The sequence below is a fragment of the Muntiacus reevesi genome, chromosome 17 (assembly GCF_963930625.1).
Source record: "Muntiacus reevesi chromosome 17, mMunRee1.1, whole genome shotgun sequence".
NCBI classification, from domain to species: Eukaryota; Metazoa; Chordata; class Mammalia; order Artiodactyla; family Cervidae; genus Muntiacus; species Muntiacus reevesi.
Genome location: NC_089265.1, coordinates 43,801,176 through 43,826,194, shown reverse-complemented (window position 1 = coordinate 43,826,194; position 25,019 = coordinate 43,801,176). Strand labels below are relative to the sequence as shown.

General features: G+C 43.0%; 1 protein-coding gene across 10 annotated transcripts in view; it reads left to right on the top strand.

Moving 5' to 3' along the window:
- TRPM3 (transient receptor potential cation channel subfamily M member 3) overlaps positions 1 to 25,019 on the top strand; it is a 283,598-nt gene that overhangs the window by 196,459 nt on the left and 62,120 nt on the right. For 5 of the 10 annotated variants that reach the window (XM_065907657.1, XM_065907655.1, XM_065907660.1 and 2 more), the window contains 9 exons: positions 1,421 to 1,456; positions 1,618 to 1,758; positions 3,088 to 3,117; positions 3,955 to 4,244; positions 4,882 to 5,110; positions 7,461 to 7,628; positions 12,437 to 12,577; positions 19,007 to 19,135; positions 23,790 to 24,041. In XM_065907657.1, coding sequence (XP_065763729.1) covers positions 1,421 to 1,456; positions 1,618 to 1,758; positions 3,088 to 3,117; positions 3,955 to 4,244; positions 4,882 to 5,110; positions 7,461 to 7,628; positions 12,437 to 12,577; positions 19,007 to 19,135; positions 23,790 to 24,041 — 1,416 coding nt within the window. The remainder of the gene's footprint in view (positions 1 to 1,420; positions 1,457 to 1,617; positions 1,759 to 3,087; positions 3,118 to 3,954; positions 4,245 to 4,881; positions 5,111 to 7,460; positions 7,629 to 12,436; positions 12,578 to 19,006; positions 19,136 to 23,789; positions 24,042 to 25,019) is intronic. The other 5 variants (XM_065907659.1, XM_065907658.1, XM_065907656.1 and 2 more) reach the window with 1 other exon arrangement.

Genomic DNA, 25,019 nt, shown 5'->3' with positions numbered 1-25,019 from the left:
CAATGTTTTACTTATTCACATTTTTACCCCTCCTCCCCAAAAATATCTTGAATGCCTACCATACACCAGGCATTGGGAATGTGAAGATAAATAAGACAATTAAAAATAAGGAGTTATAGGTCTGATGGTAGGATACAGTTGGCCGCCTCGGTTTCTGAATCCCTTTCAGATGATTGCTCTTGCCCGTAGGAAAGCTGAGTAAGGATAACTGAGACCCACCTTCATAAGCTAACTTCCTAGTGACAATGATTATCTTCGTACACTTTGAATTTCCCAATGCTGCTGTGTAACCCCATCTGAACTTTATGTCGTAGACTCAGAATCACCTGGACGGCTCATGAAGTGCATAGCATCTCATACTTGATGCAGGACAGGGTCCAAACCTTTGCAGTGTCACCACATTTCCCAGGCAGTGCAGATGCCACAAGTCTAGAAAACCACCACTACTGCTATGAGCCATTTCCATGAAATGGCAGGAATTTCACCTAGCGTCCTGAATGGATCCCCCATTAAAGACAAATCCCCAAGTGGATGCAGTCCTCCCGTCCCTCCAAAATATATCTAAGAAGACAGTGTGCCAGGCTTCCTACACATGTGGTACCTCTACCACTAATGGTACAGAGCACACTTCTGCGCCGGGGAACAAAACCTTTCAGAGAGTGAGATGTGATCAGCTGCACCCTTTGGAACTCACTGTGAGCTCAGAATTTCCCACAAACAGCTAATTCTTCCATCACCTAACAAAACAAAGATTTTCCTCAGGCTACACAGAGGAAAGAAACCAATAATGAGGAGATAATAATAATAACTCTTCTGTTTTTGCATCTATATGTACAACATTAAACTTACACCATAGCTATAGATCTTCAAGGAGCACTATTCTCTGAAAGAAAATGTGAAAAACCTCTTTAATTTTGGAGAAATAAATATTCGGTTGATAAAACTTCTCTTACCTCATCCCTCTTTCTTCTTTAAACACAAGTGATGTTCAGAAAAGTCTTTGTCATAACATCCATCATGCTCTCCTTTTATTTAAAAGGTGCCAATTTTTAAAAAAATTGTTAACAGAAGTTTTGTATAAAGGATATTCAAGCTCTCAGCATATTTCACCTGATGCAGTCCCTGGTAATAACAACTACTTTCTGGAAGGAGTCTTCACTTAGTGAGCAAGAAGAACTAAATGATCAGCCAGAGGCCAGTAACAGGCCTGAGGATGAGGCAGAGCAGTGAGGGGATCTGGGGGAGCATCTGGGAACCTAGTTCCTTAGTGGCTGGGAGTGGTAGAATTTGCCATTTGTGTTTCTTTCTGCTACACTGGTGTTTTTTTCTCCCCAGCTGAAGACTTGAATAAATATTTTGATTTTCTGTTATTGCCGACGATTACTGCATCTTCTTATTTAACTTATGTCTTCTTTCCAAGCGAGAATATCCAGGTTTCGGTTGGATCTATTTTAAGGTGAATTGATTAACCAGCATAATAATACATTCATATGTTTCTTTTGAATTATTATTATTATTATTATTTTAGTCTAAAATAGTTACAGAACACACGGAGTAGAATCTCTAGTAAACCCCGCTGTCTCTCGGATGTGTGTGTGTTCCGTTCTTCCTTGGTAGGGGAACCTGCCACCAGACTACAGAATCAGCCTGATCGATATCGGCCTGGTGATCGAGTACCTGATGGGAGGGGCTTATCGCTGCAACTACACGCGCAAGCGCTTCCGGACGCTGTACCACAATCTCTTTGGCCCAAAGAGGGTGAGGCTGGCTGCAGTTCCATTTCCTGGATTCTGGGGAGGTCTAGGATGCAGTAGATGTGGAGTGTGGCTGCTTCCTTGTCTGCAAGGGGGAAATCAGAGAAGAAGGCAAGCTGTCCTGCCTCTTCTTCCCTCTGCCATCAAATCTGTTTAAAAAAGAAAAGGAAAAAAATGTACTGAGCGTTACACTCTCTTTTCTTCACTAGGTCCAATTCAAATCAGAAACTGGCATTGATAATGAACCTTTTTTAGCTTTTATACATGCTGTGAATTGAGATGACACGCTCAACTTCTAAATAAGTCTTTTGGTACATTAAAAAACTCGTTTTTTCATTTAAAAAAGTAAACCTTAATGATCAGCAAATAGTAATTATATTCAAGTAATCAGATGGTAAAGAATCCTTCTGCAATGTGGGAGACCTGGCCTCCATCCCTGGGTTGGAAAGATCCCCTGGAGGGGGGCATGGCAACCCACTCCAGTATTCTTACCTGGAGAATCCTCATGGGCAGAGGAGCCTGGCAGGCTACAGTCCATGGGGTCACAAAGAGTCGGATATGACTAAGTACAGCACACAGCATAATCTTATCTACTTTATCAGCATTCAAGATTTTTGGTCTTGGGATCTATCTATACCTGTAAAAATTATTGAGGACTCCCCCCAAAGCTTTTCATCTACATGAGTTCTCTTTAGCTCCATAATTTGCTGAGATGCCTTCTCTTCCATCTTGGTCTGCACCTGTTTTGCACATTCCCAGTGTGACCAGTGGTGCTGCTATGTCTGCTTACACTTTCCATGCCCTTTGACCTCAACAAACGTCCCTCTGGCCCCATTCACCCTTGCTCTACTGGTCAGCAGCAAAGAGAGATAGCCAGCATGAATCATCTCAATGTGTAGTATTTCTGAATAATACCCCAAGTCTCCATATTACAGTGGTTTTCAGAGGTTTGAGGAACATCTCATCATTTGATTGAATGGCTCATTGTTCACTCAAGTGCTTGATGTCTAAGAGATGTCAACCAAGCAGGATGGTTTTAGGAAGATGGAAAAAGTCTTGGTCTATAAAAGAGATTATAAACCTCCAGGGTCTACCCTTTAGGCTATCTCATTATACCTCTCCAGTTTCCTAATTTTCTATAATTCACCAAAGTCACTAAATTTGTAATTCTCTTAGAATTTCTGTAAAGAGCTTCCCCTGTGGTGTTTTATTTAGTGAAATGAATAAATGCTATATGGTACAATAAATTTGTTCCATTACCTGTTTAAGATACATTAGGATTCTTACCTCTATAAAGAAAGATCTAACTTTGTGCATAAAATTTTTTTAACAGCCCAAAGCCTTGAAACTGTTGGGAATGGAGGTAAGTGTTTGTTCAAATTATTAGTGTCAATTATTTATTCTCTTTATTACATGTTTTATATATGTGTGTGTGTGTGTATATATATATATATGTATGTATGTATATATATATATATATAAGTTCATTCCAGTGGTAGGACTTAGTACATGATTCTAAAATAAGGAAGTGACATTTTTCCCAGTGACAAGGGGGTAGTCACAGTAGCTTTGAAAATTCTATCATGAGGTTATATTAGCATTCCAAACAAAAATAAATCATATTTGAAATACTAACTTAAAAACCAAGAAAGCATATAGGTTCCAGTAAGTGAAATCTACTCATGGGTGCTTACAAACGGCAACAGACCCAAAGGCCAGAAATTCTTCACAAATGAATCTAATGAAGTATGCAGAAACTCGAGATAGAGCATCTGTCTCCCATCTTCTGTTCATGTGGTTATTATCCTATATCCAATTGCAAGTATAGGATGTCCTTGTCCTTTCAGCAGAAAGGGTAATGCTGTCCATCATGAGGTACAAATGACCCTACCTGTAGAGGAAAAGAATAGATGAAAGTTTTGTTTTGTTTTTTAAAAAGTCCGTTGAGAAAGACTTGTTTAAAATTAAAGTCTAACACTGTCTTGTTCTCATAGGACTGTGCTTCTGCATTTATTATAGCTTGTTTTAAAGTTAGGCATGCATGAACTTGTGAGTTCTTTTAGAATAGAAGCTAGGATAGTTCATTTCTTTCTGTATCTATCCCAGGGCTGAGCTAGTAGTAGATACACAGGAACTATTTACTGAATTGATTGGATTCATTTCTAACTCCATCTCTATGTTTTTTTCCCTAAAATTACAGGATGATGTTCCTTTGAGGCGAGGAAGAAAGACAACCAAGAAGCGTGAAGAAGAGGTGGACATTGACTTGGATGACCCTGAGATCAACCACTTCCCTTTCCCTTTTCATGAACTGATGGTGTGGGCCGTCCTGATGAAGCGGCAGAAGATGGCCCTGTTCTTCTGGCAGCATGGCGAGGAGGCCATGGCCAAGGCCCTGGTGGCCTGTAAGCTCTGCAAAGCCATGGCCCACGAGGCTTCTGAGAACGACATGGTAGATGACATCTCTCAGGAGCTGAACCACAACTCCAGGTTGGACAGTCCAGCAAATGGGGTGGTCAGGGGCAGAGAAGGGAAGATGGACCCCAAATACTGGTTGTCTGAGCTATCCAGTACTTTAAGAGGAGGCAGTATCCACCCAAAGGTGCACACAGAAGATGGACACAGACAGTTAACACCTAGGGTACACAGTGCTAGATGCAGAGGTACACACAGATGCATAGATTTCATTTCACCCTCTCAACTGCCCCAAGAGGTAAGACCTCTTAAAATACACACTTTACACCTACAGAAAATGAGACTGAGAATTTATGTCACTCGTCCAAGATCACACACTTGTGGTTGACAAGGCTTAACTATGAACTGAGGTCTGTTGCATTTAAGAAGATATACTGTACTCTGATTTGTGGATCTGCCTCACCCATCCATATGCCTTGAATTTGGGGCCCTGAGTGCAGGGATCATGACTAATTTGACTTACACCCCCACTTCTAAACTCCATATCTGGCACACAGTGGATTCTTAATGGTGTTGGCTGGGTGAATTAATGAACAGACTAGACCCCATAAGGAACAACTAAACCACACATGGCCTGGTCACTGGGCTGCCACTTTCATCACCTAAGTCTCCAAGAGCGCCAAAAGACAGCTCCTCACGTTCTCTCTTTCAGGGACTTTGGCCAGCTGGCCGTGGAGCTCCTGGACCAGTCCTACAAGCAGGATGAGCAGCTGGCCATGAAACTGCTGACGTATGAACTGAAGAACTGGAGCAATGCCACGTGCCTACAGCTTGCGGTAGCTGCCAAGCACCGTGACTTCATCGCACACACGTGTAGCCAGATGTTGCTCACAGACATGTGGATGGGTCGGCTCCGGATGCGCAAGAACTCAGGCCTCAAGGTCAGTGCTCCCAGAAGGCTCTGTTGGCTTTGAGGACCAGGGGGGTGGTGGGAGTTTTCCAAGCCAAATCTGCAATGGTAGCAGGGATCCTCTTAACTTGGGAGAGGACTTCTAAGCCCCAGCTATGCATCAGAATCTTCTGTATAATGGGGCTTTTGTAAAATACGGAAATGAGGGCCAACCCCAAATTTTGCTAAATTAGAACATCTAGGTAGGACTTCCTGCCAGTCCAGTGGTTGGGACTCCATGCTTCCACTGCAGGGGCACAGTTTGATCCCTTGTCAGAAAACTAAGATCCCGCCTGCCGTGTGGCCAGACCAAGAGGAAAAGAACAAAAAAAAAGAGCCTCTGGAGATGGTATGCATAGACAGTAATACTTCTCAGAAGACCTAAAGGTGACGGTCACACACAGGTACCATAGGAGGTACCATTTGCTCTGTCACAAGCCATGCTACACCAGGAGACACTTACCTAGACAACCTTTTACCTCCATGCAAGCCTGAACACCTTGGCCCTCCCTTGGCACCGTGTCATAAAGAGACACTGGCTCTTACCAGCTAAACTTAAGAAATTTTTTTAATGAAATAAAAAATAAGATAGATTTATATGTAAATAAATATGTAAAAAATAAAATTAAAAAAATTTTTTAAATGTAAAAAATAAAATAAATATTTTATATGCCAGATAATCCTGATCCATTCTTCAGTGAAGAAAAACAAGTTGCAGACCAATATGCAGCCTAAGACCATATTTTGTTGTTTTTTAAAGTGCATGTATGTATATAGTTCTATCCATATAACTTCATATTTTTAAAAAACAAAAAGGATACACAGTAAACTTATTGTAGTACTTATCCCTGGGGTTGAAAATACAAGAAATAGGATAATCAGTGGCTTTTGACTTTTTTATGTTTTCTTCTGTGTTTTACAGGAAAACATTAAACTGAAAGTTTTTTAAAAGACAAAATGGGGAAAGGAGGAGATTGAAAGAATGTTTAAAAATGCTTTATTTTTTTAGTTTGTAACTGTTGCAACTGAAACCAGCCAGGCTCATATTTACCTAGAACAACCTGATCTAGGTGACTCTGAGGTCAGCCCACAACAAAAGGGCCACCAAACCAGAGCAGTCTGCTGGTGCCACCCTGATAGAGCCAGCACCTCTCCCCCACTCCACGCTGTCTGTGGGCTCTTGGCCCAGAGTCACAGAAGGGTTCCATGAAGTGGGTCATGGACATTCCAGCACCATACTGCAAACAATGCCAAAACTGGCTCTCAGCTCCGAGGACAGGGTGTCGTGTCCCCTGAAGGCTGCCAGGCCTGCCATCTGAGCCTTCCCTGGCCTGCCAGGCACCCTGAGGCAGGGCCCCCACGCTCCCCTTTCGCTTAGCTGCTCTCGGGTCCCTGGGCACTGAAGCGCAGGCTGTCCTTGCCTCCTTGCTTGAGGATCATTTTTACTTGCCCTTCATGACCTCTCTTAGCCCGTCACGTTGGTACACTTTCTTCAAGGAGGGTTGTACTCAGAAGCTTGTACATAAACCATTTGGGGATTGAGGGAAGAGATGGGAGAAGATTTAGGGAGCACAAATCAGGTGTCAGAAACTTGGTATCGGGAAACAGTGAGGTTCTGGTTCTGGATCTCTCATGTGGTTGATAGTGAAACATGGTGGGGGGCCTCCTGGGGCCTGGTGCAGGGGCTTCTCATAGTGACACAGAGCCCGTATGTGTATGTATACATGTATGTGTGTGTGCGAGTGTGTGTATATGTGTGTGTGTTTCTGCTGGATAATACGAAATGCTGAGGGATGCTAAAATGAATAGCATATTTTCTTACCTAGATTTTCTTGAGGTCAACTTAGGACAGTATTTTTTACACAGATAACCAGATGATACATAATCAATTCCACTTGGCATATGAGTAAATAAATGCCAGTGGACATACATATGAATTGATTTCACAAAGTTAAGTGCTATCACGTGACTAACTGGGAATCTGAATTTTTTCCTGTATTTGTCTTGGGTAAGGTCTTTTCCCTCAGTTTCCCCTGTGCAAAGTAGGTGTAATTGGGTAAGATGTATTTGAGTAAGACGCTTTGTCTTGCCAAAATCAGACTGAGCTACTGTGAGTTAACAGTTAACAGCTCCCAGTCACGTGGGCAGACGGAACTCTCTTAGCGTGGATGTACTTAGTTATTCAGATATGCAGGTCCTCACTCTGGGCACACCCAACACTCCTACACCCACATGTGCACACACACACAGACCCCACACCGCAGGCATTCTGATTCTAAGCAACCACCCTTATCTTAATCCTTTAAATGTGATTATTATTATTATCATTATTATTACTTTAGGTAATTCTGGGAATTCTACTTCCTCCTTCAATTCTCAGCTTGGAGTTCAAGAACAAAGATGACATGCCCTATATGACTCAGGCCCAGGAAATCCACCTCCAAGAGAAGGAGCAAGAAGAACCAGAGAAGCCCACGAAGGAAAAAGATGAAGAGGACATGGAACTGACAGTAAGAAAAAACTATGCAGTTATTGCAGGAGGGGAGACCGGCTAACCCACCTCTCCCGTGGATATGACTTAAGATTTAGCAACTCTTGAGGTCACCTTCCCACCAGTTAGTTCCATTTAAATATTGAGACCAGGGTATTATAAAAGTGTCTTCTCGGGGACTTCCTTTCTGGTTCAGCGGCAGGTCCAATCCCTGGTTGGGGAACTCAGATCCCACATGCTGTGTGCTATGCACCCCCCACCCCCCAAAAAACAGTGTCCTCTCTATGTACAAATAACTAAAGGGTCTAATTCTAATCCTTTGGCCAGGATAAGTGGCACTCAACAACCCAGTGAAATTCAAAAGCAAGACAGTCTGAATCTTCCAAATAGGCAATACTTTATAAACAACCAGGTGATGTGGCGGTCTTAGCACATGAAGAGGAAAGGGAATCTGATTTGGGAGCAGCCGGCTCCACTGAACTGAAACTGTTGTGCTGATCAGAAGCTAAGCCTTTATCTGTCTTCGAGGTCAGGCTCACAAATGCAGGACTAATTGAATTTTGAGGTTTGTATGGAAGGCTTTTATTAGCTCTTCCTGGTATAATTATAGAGCATGGATCCTTTGTTCTGTAGGGCGATTGGGGGCAGCTGGGCATGGGACAGCTTCCCGCAACTCTAACTGGAGATCAGTGTGACTGCCACTGGATTGTATTCAAAGTTTAAAAATATCACAGGCTGTTAAAGGGACAAACAAGTCTTCAGAGCATTGGTGACATAAGGCAACAACTCCTTAGGACTTCCTGGATATCCCCCATCACTCTGACCGGTGACCGTGATGAGCCAGAAGAAGTTGTTTGGGGAGAAACTAATAACTTTGCTCAGGTGACAAAAGGCCTTTGCATTATTATCCTAATGGGAACACCCTGTGAGTTGTTTTTCCTCCAGATAAATGCCATTTCCTTCCAGCAGGTCTTTCTTAAAGATCTATTTGCAGGCACATTCCCAGCCCCAAGTATAACAGTGTATAAGCATCAAGCCACAGCTTTTCACTCACTGAGTTGAAGTCCAGTGTTTGCTTTCAGTTTCAGGATCCTCCTATAAATCAGCTGAGGCATCTGCTTCCCTCTATGTTAGGATCAAATGACTGTCTTCCCTAACGATCTGACCTTAATTTTGGCCTCTGAACCCCTTCAAGTATAGGAAACCATATTTTGATCATTAGCAGAAACATTGGTGGTAGTAATATCGGATCTTTATTAAATACTTCAGCAGAATCCTGCCCCATCACCTACTCACTGTAGGACCTCAGGCACAGTTTCTTAACCTCTAATATGAGAATAATAACATTATTATTATTATTATCAATAGCTCACAGGTACATGTAAATAATGTGAAAAGCTTACATGTAACTAATGTATACTTGTGCCTATCATGAGATAAATGTTTGTTAATGTTGTTATAATGGTGTTCAACGCTTTACTTACACTTACTCATGGAATCCTCAAAGCAAGTTCGCAAGGTAGGTACTATTATTATACCATTTTACAGATGAGGAAGCTGAGATTCAAGATAGGTTAAGTGGCCTGAGGATATCCACCTAATTAGTACCAAAGCCAGGATTAGAACCCAGACATGCAGACTCCACTGGCCACACTTTTAACTGATAAAGCTAAGGGATGCAAGGAGTTTCTTCCTAGTCGCAAATGTAGGAGCTCAGCTGGTTTGGTCTGCCATGTAGTAAAGAGAATCCAATAGGGATGCATGAGCCTCCTATGTCAAGTTTGACATGGCCTTGACTTTGGTGTACATCCTAGGAGGGCTCAAAGTAGGAAACTAGGAAGGTAGTCAGAAGCTAAAGCAGTATTCTCTCTGGTTGGGTCTCAAGGAGGAAAACAGAGGCAGCTCCCTTTCCTGCTCCATTCAGAGTTTTGAGGATCTGATGTTTCAAGAAGCCACAATGAAAGGTGCATCTCTGGACTGAGAGCAAATTTTGCTTCTCAGAGAATAGCCCCTGCTGTTGACTACTGAGAACCCAAATAGAAGATACCACAGTAGCATTAATGCCTGAACTGATTCTCCACAGGCTAAAACAGCAGGGAGAATGAAAGGAAGGGACTGATGGGCTGGCAAAATCAGAGTTGGACAGCACCTTTTTTAATGTGGTGCTTCTTTAGACCCCAGTGATAAGTTCTGTTACTGCTGGACCATTGGTCTCAGCTCACTCTGAACAGAATTGGAAAATGCAACTTGTTGACAACTCCACTCCCTTCGTAGGACTGATATTTGAGCTTCTGTGTTAAACTGATATATCCTCTCTTGGAATAGAACATTTTCCCTTGGCCCTTCCAAAGTTGTACATGAAATATCAGCCTCAGTTTGCTTCAGTTTAGTAGCCTTCAATAGCTTAGTTCACCTCAAAGGATCTTTCCCAGGCTTGACATCTGTGTCCAGCCAGCAAAGATTCTGAAATCCATGTTGTGCAGTCTTGTCTGAATTCGACCCTGTTGCAATCTGCTTTAAGAAATGTAGCCAAAGGAAATGTTTGACTACTGGAAAAAGAAATCAACAAAATCAGCAAGTTAAGCTGCTTAGGCTGGAATTAATGAAATGCCAAAAGTGCTTTACTTAAACCATGAAGGACAAGCCTCTTAGAAGTGTACTCACTTTGAAATACTTTTGAATATTTAAGGCAAAATAGATTGTTCTGTTTTTCTTTTTGTTTTACCTGCCTTGCCAGTGTCTTGAATTTTGCCTAATGAAGTCTCAATACATCCAGAGACCAAAGGCATTGTTGTAACTGTTGAAAAAGCCACTGTCCCTAGAGTTTACCCCAAGATGCTATTCTCTGAGATGCCTAAAGCCCTCCAGGCTGCCTTTAGTGTCTACCAAAATGATCCTGTATTTTTGAGCATATAAATAAACAGAAGTAGGATAACTGTGTTATATAGATTATAAATTATAGAAGGCAAATATCATGTACCTTTAGAGTTTCTTGAGGTTAATGATCAATATTTATAGAACCCTATTGCTGTCTAGTATCTATCATGAAGCTCACTGATCAAAATAAATACCTAGATAGGCCATAGTATGGAGTCTTACTTATTCATTAGTTCAAGGTACTTTTCCAGTCAGAGGGTCAATAAAGGAATGGAAATTACCCTCTCCTATAATTCTCTGGTTACAGGTAAACCATTTGTGATTGTTAGATATTTAAGTAAAGTGAATATTTGAGGTAATGACAGAAATAGTTGAAACTAATATTTCATATTGTGGGTAAGGTGGTTTGAAGCCAGAATCACCTGTTGGTCGTCTCTGCTACCAATTTCAGGGTAAATTATTTTGGTGATTAGATCTTCAACTTTAAGCCATTATTCCTAGTGCTTTTTCTTCTCCCAAGCCCTCGTCAGTCTCTGAGTAGTTGTAAGATTCTACCCTTTTCTCACACTTAATAAAAATTTCCTCTGCCAAACATTGTAGAACTAACCTCGCTTAGAACAACATAGAAAGAATTAAACCCAAGAAATTATGGTATAATAGACCCCTAATAACACACTTTTTTCTGGTGAGATATCGCAACTAGATCATTTCAGTCAAGAGAATCTGAGAAAGTCTAGTTCACTTTAAAGACCAGCTAATATTTACTGAGGCTTCCCTGATGGCTCAGTGGTAAAGAATCTGCCTGCCAATGCAAGAGATGTGGATTGGATCCCCAAGAGATGTGGATTGGATCCCTGGGTCGAGAAGATCCCCTGGAGAAGGGAATAGCCACCCACTTCAGTACTTTTGCCTGGGAAATCCCATGGACAGAAGAACCTGGCAGGCTACAGTCCATGGGGTCGCAAAAAAGTCAGACTTGTCTTAGCGACTAAACAACAATATTTACTGAGCACTTGTTAAATGCCAGATGCTGACTGATTTGTAGACCAACCCTCTATCAGGTGCTATTGCTACCCTTATTTTACAGTTAAAGAAACTAAATCTCAGAGAGGTTAAAATAATTTGCCCAATGTGCCACAGATGCTAAGTGTCCAGATTAGGACCAATCTTCTTTCTGAATGTCTGCCTTTTTTCAAGTTCTGCCTTTTTTGTGATGTTTAATCACTGTTGCTCCTGCTGCTGTCAATAGTGAGAAGGAAATAATTGATTTAAGGAAATCTGCAGCAACTTAAAAATGAGGGCCTTTTCAAGTCAGGCCTGACTTCTAGTCCCATCTGGTTGACTCTCGCATGCAGAGGAATGCAATGTGCCCAGGAATCACCAGACTAAGGCTTCGCAGGGTTTAAAATCAGGAAACCAAGGCATAGCCTAAAAGTTGAGCAGATGCTCCTAACCTAAGCTCGGGCACTTCAGATAACTAAACCTCTTGAATATCCATAACCTTTGGACAAATAAGGCATGACTAGTCTAAGGTACCCTTGACTTGAGAGTCATTAGCTTGAGTAAATAACCCAGACCTGCCTGTCTCATGATAAAGGAAAAGAAGGGGTTGGGAGGAATGAGAGGTTCCTGGTCTTTCCAGGTTATGCTCTTTCTGCCTCTCAGAACTTTGGGTATCTTCCAACACCTCATCTTCCAGAGATTCCAGGGAGGAAGAGATGAGAACAATCAAGAAATATCCCTAAGGCCTTCCATCCCAGGCAAAGGGTATATAGATTCTATGTGTAATGCAAACGCACACCTAGAGAAGGCACAATCTCCAACTCTCTGAGGACCCTGAACAAAGCTCTCCAGTTCTGTGAACACACTTTCCCATCTATAAAATGAGCATGTTGAACTACCTGCTCTCCAGAACCCTGCTGTGATGCTTTGGGTCCTCTTCCACCATAGGCAATGTTGGGAAGAAACAACGGGGAGTCCTCCAGGAAGAAGGATGAAGAAGAAGTTCAGAGCAGACACCGGTTAATCCCCCTGGGCAGAAAAATCTATGAATTCTACAATGCACCCATTGTGAAGTTCTGGTTCTACACTGTAAGTACCTTTCCTTTTCTCCTTTTTAGTGGATGGCCACAGAGAGTCAGCATCAGTTTCTTCTTCGAGTCATAATATAAGGACCACACAGGCAGGAATAACAGTTGTATGACCTTGCTTTTTCCTATAGCTTTGCAAGATTTGTGGAGCTTGTGAGGCAGCTTCCACAGTTTCTACATTTCTCCTCCTTGCAGAAAATAAAGGAAATGGTAAAAGAGCTAACAGAAATAGAGATGAGATGAATGTGAGTCGAGTCTAGAAGGGAAATAGAGGTCCTTTTACAAAATGCTTCCATGTTCTGGATGGATGAGTGCTGGATCAGAGTTGCCCATTTTAGATGTCAGTCCTGGTTTTAGGGTGACAGTTGGTGGGCTGAGCAGAGTATTAGAAGAAAAACCACTTAAGATGGGGATCAGAAGTGTGTAATTACTCCCAATATAATACGTCATCAAATAAGCTTTCTTGCTCTGACACAAACAACATGCAAACAAAATAGCAAAAAACATGTAAAGAAACCTACAATCACAGCAAATACTGTCCAGTAAGCATACCCTGCACATATTTTCTGCCCACAAGATGAAAGATTATCCCTGAAATAGCCTCCTGAGAGGGGAGAAATGGCCTGACTGCTAGTTTTCTGCCTCTGTTTTTCATGATATTTTAAGCTTAAGGTAAGTTTTGACCCAGGTCATTTCTGCTGCTCTCCAGCCACTGTGGAGTGGGGCCAGGTGGAAAGCAGTGCATCTGCATTTTTGGCCTTTCTTACAGCCAGCTACACACGAGTCACTTGAGTCAGCGGCAGGATAATCTGAGTCTGAGGCCGAGATGACGCAGATGACTAGATGAGGTACTTTTTGTGTGGTCCTGTGTGCTGACACTGAATGATGGCTTTAAGTCAGGCTTTCCCAACCTCATCACTGTTGACATTTGGAGCAGAATAATTCTTTATTAAGGAGGGCAGCCCTGTGCATTGTAACATGCAGAGCCGCATCCTGGCCTCTGTCCACTAGGTGTCAGTAGCCGTCTCCAACCCCAGAAGTGATAAACACACTGAGATTGCCAGATGTCTCCTCGCGGGGTAAATGGCACATACTAAAAATCACTGCTTTAAAGTATAGCCTTGAAATAGGATGAGAAATTATCAAAACATAAATAAAGTAAAAGGAAGTAAAAATTTTAATTTATTAACATTAAAAAAAGAAAAGTATTCTCTACCCCCCAAAATAACTAAGGCATGCAAAAATCATTTCTATTTATATATTGCATGCAGATATTTGTTTTCTGACAACCAGTGGCAAGCATGGACTTTGGAGTCAGACAGCCTAAGTACAAATCCTTTCTGGGTCTCTTTATTATCGTGTGACCTTAAGCAATTTACCTTAACACTCTGTTCCCAGTTTTCTTAAGATGGGGATAATAATAGTACCTACTTTATAAGGATTGGTAAAGATTAAATGTGTTAAAATATGTAAAGCACTTAGAACAGTGCCTGGAACACATTAAGCATAAGATAAATGTAACTTGTTATTCCTAGGCTAGACCAATTGCAGATCAAGTGCTTTATTCATCCATCCACTCAACAATGATAGACTGTCATTTATTGAACACCTACTATGAGGCACTCTGCTAGGTGCTTTGTATATACTTTTCCTAAACTAACATAATGTTTTTTATTGTATTTTATGCCCAGGTCTGCCCTTTCCTTTATGTTAGACTGCTTTAATTGTCTCAGCCTAGGTCAGAATTTGGCAAACCACAGCTCATGGGTCAAATCCAGCCCACTGCCCATTATTGTGGCCCGTGAGCTAAAAGTGTTTTTTACTTTTTTAAAGAGTTGAAATAAAACCAATTGAAGATGAATTTGTCACACATGAAATTCACATGTAATTATATGTCCATAGATAAAGTTTTACTGGGACACAACCCAACCCATTCATTTACCTGTAATCTGGCTGCTTTTATGCTCCAACTTTTGAGTTGGTCACTTGCAATAGAGACCATTTGACCCACAGAAACCTTTAACTATCTTAACTATCTGGTCCTTTACAGAAAATGTTTACAGATTCCTTTTCTAGAGCATAAAAGAAGCCAATAGAAGTAGTAGTTTCAGGAATTATCTATCACCTGCACAAATGGAGTATGTGATTCTTTTATCCTTCTGAGACATCTTTTTTTTTCTTGTGTTCTGTATTAATTTTACTTCCTTGATTTTTCTAGTTCCCTTCATGTAGCTGTAGCAGTTTGTTAGCCATGAATATTTTTAGGTCACAAATGCCCTGGCCAATGGTTCTGACCCTTGGCCATACACTGGAATCACCTGGAGTACTAAGAAAAAAACACCTGGGTTCTATTTAATCTATATTTTAAAAGAGTCATGGGTTCTTTTTCCTGGAGATTCTAATGTTATTGGTCTGGAGCACAGCCTAGACATCAGGATGTTTCAAAGCTCCCAAGTGGTTGCAATGAGTAGCCAGGGATGAGAACCATTACTCTAGACAAAGGGCTGAGTTTTCAGCCTGGTATTTCTAAAACTTCCATGATGCTAAAGGCTTGTGTTAGGAATGCAAATTCCTGACCCTATCATAGCCCCAACTAAATGAATCTCTAGGGAGGAGCCTGAGAGGCAGTTTAAGTTCTCAGGTGAGTCTTGTGGTCCAGGAAGCATAGGCACACTGCTTTCCTTGTACAATATACTGCAGGTTGTGGGGCTACCTCTCCGAGAAGCGGGGGAGGGCACGTGTCCAGGTCCTTTCTTCATGGCTGACTGGATTACCCTCCACATACCCCTTAGACCGATGCTCCAGTTGTGTCCGACTGTGTTTCCACAATGACTTCCAGAAATCCATATGCACTGACAAAGCCCAGGCCTCAAGGAAGTAAATGGAGATGTGGAGTGTCAATCTTTAAAATCCCCAGAGATGCTGACCAGTAAAATGCAGCTTTAAATCAAAGGGCCCATTTGCTTTTCTTTTTTGTCTGTAAGAGTAGTTCCCACCCCAGTTTCCAAAAGTATCGCGTTCTACAGTCCCAAGGTTCTGAAAGGTAAGGCACACCTCACTTCCACATAACGTCGGTTCCCTGTCTTAGCAAGTTTCCAGAGAGCCGTGAGTCCTCTGCTGTTCCAGCTGGCTCCCAGACTGGCTTGTGTGAGAGCTGTTCCTAGGGCCCAGTGGGAGAGGACACCAGTTCACGGTACCATGGTGCCAGGTCAGAGGGCACCGCTGCGCTCTGGGCTTTTCCAGCAGAGCAGACTCTTCATCTGCCGACAGCATGCAGCCCTTCCACACTCCTGTGGCGTTAGGAAAAGGCCCGGGAAGAAGTGAGGAATGGCCGAGCCCCACCAGGGACCCCCAGGCAGCTTCAGCAGGCTTTGGTTGCTTGCTTTTCATACTTTAGGAGTCATGCATCTTGGTTAATGGAAATTTTATAAGAATACATAAGTAAATAAACAGATTCTTAAAGGAGTCCCACTAAACTAAGAATCATAAGGTTATGTTTCTTTTCAAAATTATGGAATTCCACACACAGCCTGTTAAAGCTTACAGGATATATACAAGTATGTATATATGAACATATATTCACACATACACCCACAGCCATTAAACCATGTCCTGTCAGGGTCCTGTGCAGCAAGGCCCATGAATGTTAGCGAGTTCTAAGACAGGTTGTTTCTAAGTAGTCAGTCCTCTGTTGTACCATTGAAGCATGTTCAAAGCCCTATTTTTGGAAGTCCGTATTTTGAGAGTTGTCCCCAAATAGTATATTGTAGCTTGATAATGGAAGGGAAAGCATTGTAGAGTAGTTATGGTTTAAAAAACAGGCAGGAGCTAAAAGGGAAGGTCCTGGAGGAAGCATAGGCAATGAGGTCAATTTAAAAAAGAAACAAGAACAGAGGTATGAATAATGAACAGGGGTAAAAAGGAAGGACTGAGGTAAGCAGAAGTAAGAAGAATAGAAGTTTCTTGAAAACAGAGGTGTATAATAACGTCAGCCACCCTTCACTGGGCTGTGTCAGGAGAGAGATGCATATTCCCGTCTCCCTGTCCTTCCAAAAGCTCTGCAGGGTCAGTTGCAAACATCTCCATTTCACAGAAGGAGGCCCAGGCAAGCGAAGTGATTTGCACAAAAAGATACAGCTGAGTGGAGGATTTTTAAATCCAAGTGTCACTGACTTTTCATCTACATTCCTTCCACCAAACACTAGTCCTTCTGCCAAACAACTACACTGTACCTGTTTTTATGAAGGAGTTATTTAAGTACTGACATGAAGAGGTTCTGGAGGAATTGTGTGTGTGTGTGTCACTGGGCCTACTTGTGACAAGAGAAGATAAGGGTTTGGAAAGTTTTGCAATGAATTAAGTAAAATGACAAAACCTGGGTAGTTAACAAGGCCCACCAGAAGCAGTGGAATTTGATCCAACAAGGAGAAAGAAGCAACTAAGAAGAGAAGGGTTTCAGGTCAGAAGGAGGCTGAGAGTATATTTTAGCGTTTAACCATTAAAGTCCTTTCCTTGTGTTTTGTAAAGTACAGAACTCACAGGGACTAGAGAGTGGATGCCAGTATATAATGGTAAACAGGAACCGTATAAAACAAATTACACCTTAAACACCATCCTATTCCGTTTCACATTGAGTAGACAAGATTCTCTTCAGGTGAGGTTTTCACAGGGTGTTAATGATCTCACTGTGGGTGGGGTAGGAACTGAGGCGTGGTTATAAAGAGTGGTCCTTGGGCGGGGTGGGTGTACAGGAGCGAATCTCAGCAAGAAGAGAAGGAGCTTTGCTGACTCTTCAGCGTCTGTTCAGCTGCCCTCTCACTTTCATACGTGATCTCCAACATATATATGCATATGCCAGCCCTTCGAGAGATGGGAAATTAAATAGCTGTGTCTGTAAATCCATCAACGTAACAAGGTCTCAGAAAATGTTAAGTCTTATTCAGGATCTATGTATTCATTTGTTTTTAAAAAGGGAAGGAGGGGGAAGAAAGAAAAAGGAGGAAGATGAAAAAGAAAGAAGAGGAGACAAAAGAAGAAACGGGGGAAGGAAAAAACATGGAAAAAAGAGAAAGGGGGAAGGAAAAAAGAAAATGGGAAGAAAAAAGGAAAGGGGAGGAGGAAAAGTAAAGAGGAAGGGAAAAAAGACGGAAAGGGGGAAGAGGAAAAAAGGAGGGGGGAAGGAAAGAAGAAAAGAGGTCCATTAGGAGAGAAAGCAGTGTTTTTCTAGCTCTGCAGGGCTGCCCGTACCCCTGTGTCCCCAGCCAGGCTGCATGTTTTTCCACCTTCTAAGCAGCCTCCAGGGCTCCAGAATCACCCTGTTCCTCCAGAATTCTCAAGGTCTCAGTCCTTTTGCCCACACTATATCCTATTCTTTGCTAAGCTCCAAAGAGTGCAGCTTTGAATTACTCAGGTCCTATTCACAGCCCCTGAGGCCCCTAAAGCTAGCCAAGGACATTGCTCAACTTGAAGCCTCACCTAGAAAAGGCTTAGCTTCTTTGCCACTGCCCACCCTAGGATGAATTTTTTCCTCAGCCTCTTATGTAAGAGCCTCGCCAGCCCTCCTCCTCGCCACTCATCTAGACATCCCTGCATCCTCCAGTGACAGTCAGCAAACCTGAGCCCTGGGGGGTATTCCTGGGACACAGTGCCACTCAGCCAGTTCCATCAGGGCTCAACCTCCAGGGTTACTGCCTCGTGAGAATTAAATCTCACTCCAAGTCACAGTCAGCCTCGCAGACCCATTCTTTCCTATAAATTGCTTGTCTTCTCTTGTTTTGTTTCAAAGGAGGAGAAACCCGGAAGGACTATCCTAGCTTGGATAGGGCAGGAAAGTCGTGCCAGGGATGAGGTATAACCCTCCCAGGGTACTGCCAAGCCAAGCACATTAAGATAGGAGGGAAAAAAAAGTTAACACAGAAGAGAATTAAAGTGGGGCTCCAAGGAAGTCCAGGCTATTTTTATGTTGTTTTGACCAATTTACAAGTATAACATGTGTCTGCCTTTCCTTCTTATAGACGTTTAATTTACCTGGCATTCTTCAGGCAAAAATTGCCTGTGCTGTCCTGGTTCAAGGACCCAAGCCTCATATATAAGCAAGAGCAGTCCCTGAGAGAAGAGGTTCCCTTTTTAGCCAAGAAGACTCCAGAAATGGGGTAATTGCAGAACAAAATGGTGCGTCATGACACATTGGTACAAGCAGAATGTGGGGACCTGAGACATGCAAGGTTCAAAAGGAAGATTGAATATCAATTATTTCAAATATCATAGTCTTTTAAAATTCTCTCGATAGTTGAGCACCTGGAAGTTCATTTCCTCGTGAATAACTAGCCCTGCTTGCTGACCCTGGTGTGTCCTGCCGCACCGCGTCCTTGCCCAAGGGCATGACTCCTGGGTCTTCGCAGGCAGAGCACTCTGTTGTGTTTCCTTACAGCTGGCATATATCGGATACCTGATGCTGTTCAACTACATCGTGCTAGTGAAGATGGAGCGCTGGCCTTCCACCCAGGAATGGATCGTCATTTCCTATATTTTCACCCTGGGAATAGAAAAGATGAGAGAGGTAACCACTTTCCTAAAAGAAAACAGAGGAGAAAGACAGTGGTTAGTTACCTCTGGGAATGGAGGGGAGTAAGGAAGGTTGGGGTCCAAATTAAGCCGGAAACAATTTCTCTAATGCTGCCACAGAAATAAGGGACTTGGTTTCGGCCACTACAGACAAACCTGGGAGGCTTCAGGGTGTGTTTTATAAGATTGTCACTTCATGTATGCTTGGGATCTAACCTGTATTTTCTGGAGCATCACTCTTGCCCCAAGAAACCTCCAGTTGTCTTCAACACTGTTTATACCTCTCTTTCCTCATCTTGATAAATGTGACTTTTAAATTTTTTTTCTACTTAAAAAATTTGTTTTTTATCTTTGAATTTTCCACTTTTAATTCCCATTGCAACCCCTTACTCTGGGTCGTTTTGGACCCAGTCTACCAATACCTATCATTCTGCAAATGCATTTCAGCAGCTCCCGGATGAACTATGCCTTCGTTAATTTATTCCCTGGCTTATTCCTTCTCAAGATTTATTATCCCCCTGCTGGGCAATAGCCTCTCTACCAGCCCCCGGAAAAATGAGCATATTTCTTGTCCTTCAGGTTGAGGGTGTGGGTCTCTCTCTTCTCTTCCTCACCCCGTCGCATTAAAGAAGCCATCAAAATGCCACCCTCATGTGACGTACTTGAATTCAAGGGTAACCTTGGGCCATCAGATTCAGAGCCTTTATAATAAATGCAGTCAAGCAGTAGTCCACCAGAGGGCTCTGCAACCCTGCCCAACAGGCTCCCGGAGCTGGTTCCCAAGTCCACAGGGATGTCAAGCTTGTGGAGTGAGATTCCTCTGCATTTCCCCCTGAAACTAGTCAGCTGGAGAGGCTTTTTCTGGAAGAATTACTCCCTGTCAAGTCCACTGCATTCTCAAGAGCTCTACTTGCTGTACTATAGTCAGTGGGAAAATATATTGGGCCCCACAGAAAAAATAACTCTTTCAAACCCACAAATTCACCCTTGCCTTCATTACTGCTGCTTGCTGCTAAATTGCTTCTGTTGTTTCGACTCTTTGCGACCCCATGGGCTGTAGCCTGCCAGGCTCCTCTGTCCATGGGATTCTCCAGGCAAGAATACTGGAGTGGGTTCAAGGGATCTTCCCAACCCAGGGATCGAACCCATAATCTGTTATGTCTCCTGCATTGGCAGGTGGGTTCTTTACCTCTAGTGCCACCTGGGAAGTCCCTGCCTTCATTGCTAAGTCAGATTGAAAGGGCCTCACTATCAGGGCTAAAATGTCCTCCTCCAAGAAAAAGTAGGATCATTTTTTTAAAAAATGTATAAATAGTTAAGAGCCCCTCCCTTGGGTTTTTAAAGTACCTTGGGATATTTAAATTCTAGCCATCATGCCCCCATTTTGAGAGTCCTATTTTATAAGGAACAGGATTTTTGTTGCTGTTGTTAATGGGTGCCTGTCTACTCTCAGGCTTTCCCATTCATAATGCCTTCCACTTCCTGACCAGTGTTGTGTATTCCCCACTTGCAAACTGAAAACAGTAATAAATTCTCTGTGGTCTTTGTGTAGCTCTCTGAGAACTGAGGCCGCTACTGCTAAGGGCTCTGTTGCTGTGAAGTGCAGGCTCGCTGGCTTTGTGATTTAAAGCCTTAGATGCATATTCCTTCCCCATGATAAGCAGAAAAGGGAAAGGCTAGAGCAGGAGATTGGAATCTCTCCAGGGACTAGACTGGAAGAAGACAGGGAGCAGTCTGTACTCCACGGACTGTTCTGGAAGAAGCTGCCAAGCCGGCGGCCTGCCAGGAATCTCCAGGCTGGCTATCCATTTCTCCTGAGGCGGCATGTAACAGCAGGGAGGGCAGAGCCTGGAGCCCGGGGTCAGCAGGGGGTCAACCAAGAGCCCTTGTGTCCGAGGCAGCTGTGGGACGGGAGGCGCTGACCACCTAAGGATCTGACCTTGGCCTCTTCGGCCCCGGGAGGTTGCCCCTCGCCCCACGTGCTTGAATCCATTAAAGAAATGCTCAGGCGCCAAGGGTCCCGCCTTGTGCCACCTCGCAGTCAGCACGCAGGCCCTGCAGGCCTCAGACGCAAGAGCCTGGAAACGGGGAAAGTCTGTAGGCTTCTGCGCCTCCTGGGACCTACAAGGAGGGCTTTGTGGTTTCACGTTCTGCCAACCCCTTCCCGGCAGTGCATTCTTCCGCGTGGAGTCAGCCCAGCAAGCCGGGTGATCCCGTAACAGCACGTAACTGCTGCGCCGCGCGGGCGCTCATCCTCCCACTGGGGCCTCCTCCGGCCACTTGTACGGTAGATGATGCAGCTGTGAAGGCGTCCCTCTCCACAGCTGTGGGAACTAAGACTTGAGGACTGAGCAAATTTTCTGCATCCCACAGCTGTAAAAGAGAGCTGGGTCTTAAACCAGACTGGCCCAGCCTCAGGCCCACTCTGCCCGCGGTTACAAACTGGGATGCTCCCTGGATCCCAGGGATCCTAAGAGAGGCCTCACCTCATGCACTCTGCTTTTATCTGTTTCTATGTTGAGATTTCACAAAGATACTTTCACTGTTTTTTAAAAAATATTTTGCTACAAACCTTAAGAGAGTGTGGGCCAAGGGTTAGAGAAACTCTTAATTTAAGACATTCCCGAACCCCTTAGGACGCCTACGGGAGCACACACACTGATTTTGCCTAGTTAGGATGGAGGGGGGATGGGGAATTCCAACTGCAACAGGAATTCGTCAAGGGCAGGACAGTGACTCCCAACCTGTGGTCAGCAACATGACCTGGGAGCTTTTAGAAATGTACATCCTCAGGCCCGGGATCAGACACATGAGAGCAGAAACTCCAAGGGTGGGGCTCAGGCAACTGCTTTCACCAGCCCTCCAGGTGATTCCAGTGCATGCTGAGGGCTAGGGGTTTTAGGAATAAGGTACTCGAAGAATGAAGCTACCAGGTAGGTCCTGGTAACTTGCTCAGCCTTTCAAGCTCCAGTCTTGACTTACTAAGACCACCCTTCCTTACACTTCAGGCCAAGGTAAGCTACTAAAGTCATTGTGTAGATTCAGATCAATAGCTGCAAATGAAACCTGTCCCATCTTTGCACTCCCTTCTTTGAGAGATCCTGAACTGGGAAAGGGGTGGGTCATGGCTTGAAGAGGTGGAAATCTCAGAGATAAACACAAATGATTCATGAAGGTAGCCCTGCTACGTAGCTTCACGAGGTTCCTCACACCCTGTGGTACAGAATGGGTAGTAGCTCCTGCTATCCAGCTGTGCATTTTATAGAGTGAGGAGCAGCAAAAAGTCCCCTCTGGATTTAAGATAAATCAGAATACCACCCAGCAGTTAAGATATACAAGGGAGTGGATAGTTACTATGGGGTATCTGTGCAACAATCAATCAGGCAAGCAACAACTATTTCTTGAGTGTCTCTTATGTAGCAGGCCCTAGGGAACAAAGGATCTGTCCTCAAAGTTTATAGTTATAGATGAGAGATCAATGGATATTGAGAGGAATGCATGGATGCATGATAGCTAGTTAGTTAGACCAGCATATATGTACACACATACATACACATGTATGAGGAAGGTTTTCAACGAGGGGAAAAAAATCTTCAAAAAATAAATAAGGCTAATTGACTTGGGGATGTGGAGACCACTGCAAGGAGGGTGGTCAAGAAAGTTCTTCTAGGAGGAGGAAATAGGGGAGACCTTGAGTATAAGCAGTCACCAGACGTGTAAGAATCAGGGAGAAGAAAATGCCCAACAGAAGGAACAAGTGCAAGTGTCCTGAATGTAGAATGGATTTGTTATCTTAAGAGCAGACCATGATGGCCTCAGAGCAGGGAACAGGGAGAATATGGTGGGATGTTAAATGAGGCCACCATAAGGAATTTGGATCTTTCTGTATTTGTAATGGAAGCCATCAAAAGGCTTAAGTGTTCTGTTACCACAGTTTGCTCTAGTGTTGCTGCTATTCATCCATCTCTCATGTCTCTCTTTTTCTTTTAAACTGAGGCTTAATTCACCTGTAAGAAATGAACAACTCATAAGGGTACAGCTTGGTTCATTTTTACCTACCTATACAAGTGTGTGATCACCGCCCAGATCATGGCTTAGGCTTTTAAAGGTCTCTCTGTGTGCTGCTCAGAGGCTGGCTAGACAACAGTGATGGCCAGCATACCAGTGAGAAGGCTATTGCAGTCATCTGGGCGATGGGATGGGGCTTAGGAGAGGATGACAGCAGCGGAGGTAGTGAGATGAGGTCGCACTAGGTTGTATTTGGGAACAGAGCTGATATGTTGATGCAGAGGACATGGGTGTGAAAGAGGGGAGTGAAGGAATCCTCCTAAGTTAGTGGCCTGAGTAACTCAACATGGTGATACTGTTTACTGAGATGGAGAAGGATTTTGGAGATTTGCAGGGTATTAGGAATGAATGATTTTATAGCAAAACTCTAATGTGTGTCAGGATTGTAAGGCATCCTAAAGGATCAAACTTACTGCTTATATACAACTGAGCTAAGCTTAGATCATCCAGAGCCTCTTGAATAGATACAGGTAGACAGAAAAAAAGTTACTAATGTTGGCTAAGAGACCAAGCACTTTCCAACTGGGCTGAAAATGTAGACAGAAATCAAACCTAACGTCGCTCTCTTTCCTGACTTTTAGATTTTGATGTCAGAGCCAGGAAAGTTGCTGCAAAAAGTGAAGGTGTGGTTGCAAGAGTACTGGAATGTTACAGACCTCATAGCGATCCTTCTGTTCTCTGTTGGAATGATTCTTCGTCTCCAGGACCAACCCTTCAGGAGTGATGGGAGGGTCATCTATTGTGTGAATATCATTTATTGGTACATTCGTCTATTAGACATCTTCGGCGTGAACAAGTATTTGGGCCCATATGTGATGATGATTGGAAAAATGGTAAGCAGAGTCCTCTGATTCCATGTTATAAGTTCTCAGAGGAGGAGTGGTTATCATCGGAAGAGGGAAATCATTCATTTGGGCCTGCCATCGCTGCCTGAGATGGCCCTGGAGGTGTTTTATTTTTTGATTCCTTTCACGTGTTCAGAAGTTTGACTTCATCTGTATACATAACCGGAGAATTCACACTCACTCACTCACTCACTGACAAATAAACATCATCTATTTTGTGCCAGGCACCTGAGTGGGAATTGAGTATATAAAGATCCTCATTCAGTGAGATAGATGATGAGAGAAAGAGAGTGTAACTACCATATGGTGTGAGAATGCTGTAACAGAGATTGCAATGTATAAAATGTATAAAACGCCACAGGGACGTAAAAGGTTGATCAGAGAAGGCTTCATGTGGAGGTTACATTTTAGCTGGATATTGAAGAAGATATGGATATCTACTCTCATCATTTAACAGATTTCTTTTTTCTTAATGAAGTTCTAGAAAAATGTCTTCTCTGTATATAGACGGAAGAAAAACCAATTTAAGATGAGATGAACTATGTTGAATCTGAGTTGAACATTAAGTTCTGTCAATATATCATGTGTTTTGTTACATTACTAGAAAATGATGTGTTAAAAACTAGGTTCCAGAATGAAATTCATACTTATTCTAAAAAGAATCCCAAGTGCCAACCTAATATGCTTCCTCACATATGGCTTTGGACTTGTTCCAATTTCCCTGGACCATACACTAATTTCTAGACTTTCTCCATAAAGGCTGAGCACTCACAGGACAGCATTAGTGTGAATCTGAAAATGTACCAGTAAATCAGCTCCCTCTCCAAACTCAGAAGAGGAAGAATCAGAACCTGATGAAACTGGGTACTTTTATCAGTTAAACCATACACGTCACACAGAGAGGGAGAATTTGAATCTAAAAGGAAAGGGTTATGAGACCTTGAGCAAGTTATTTAACAGCTTTTT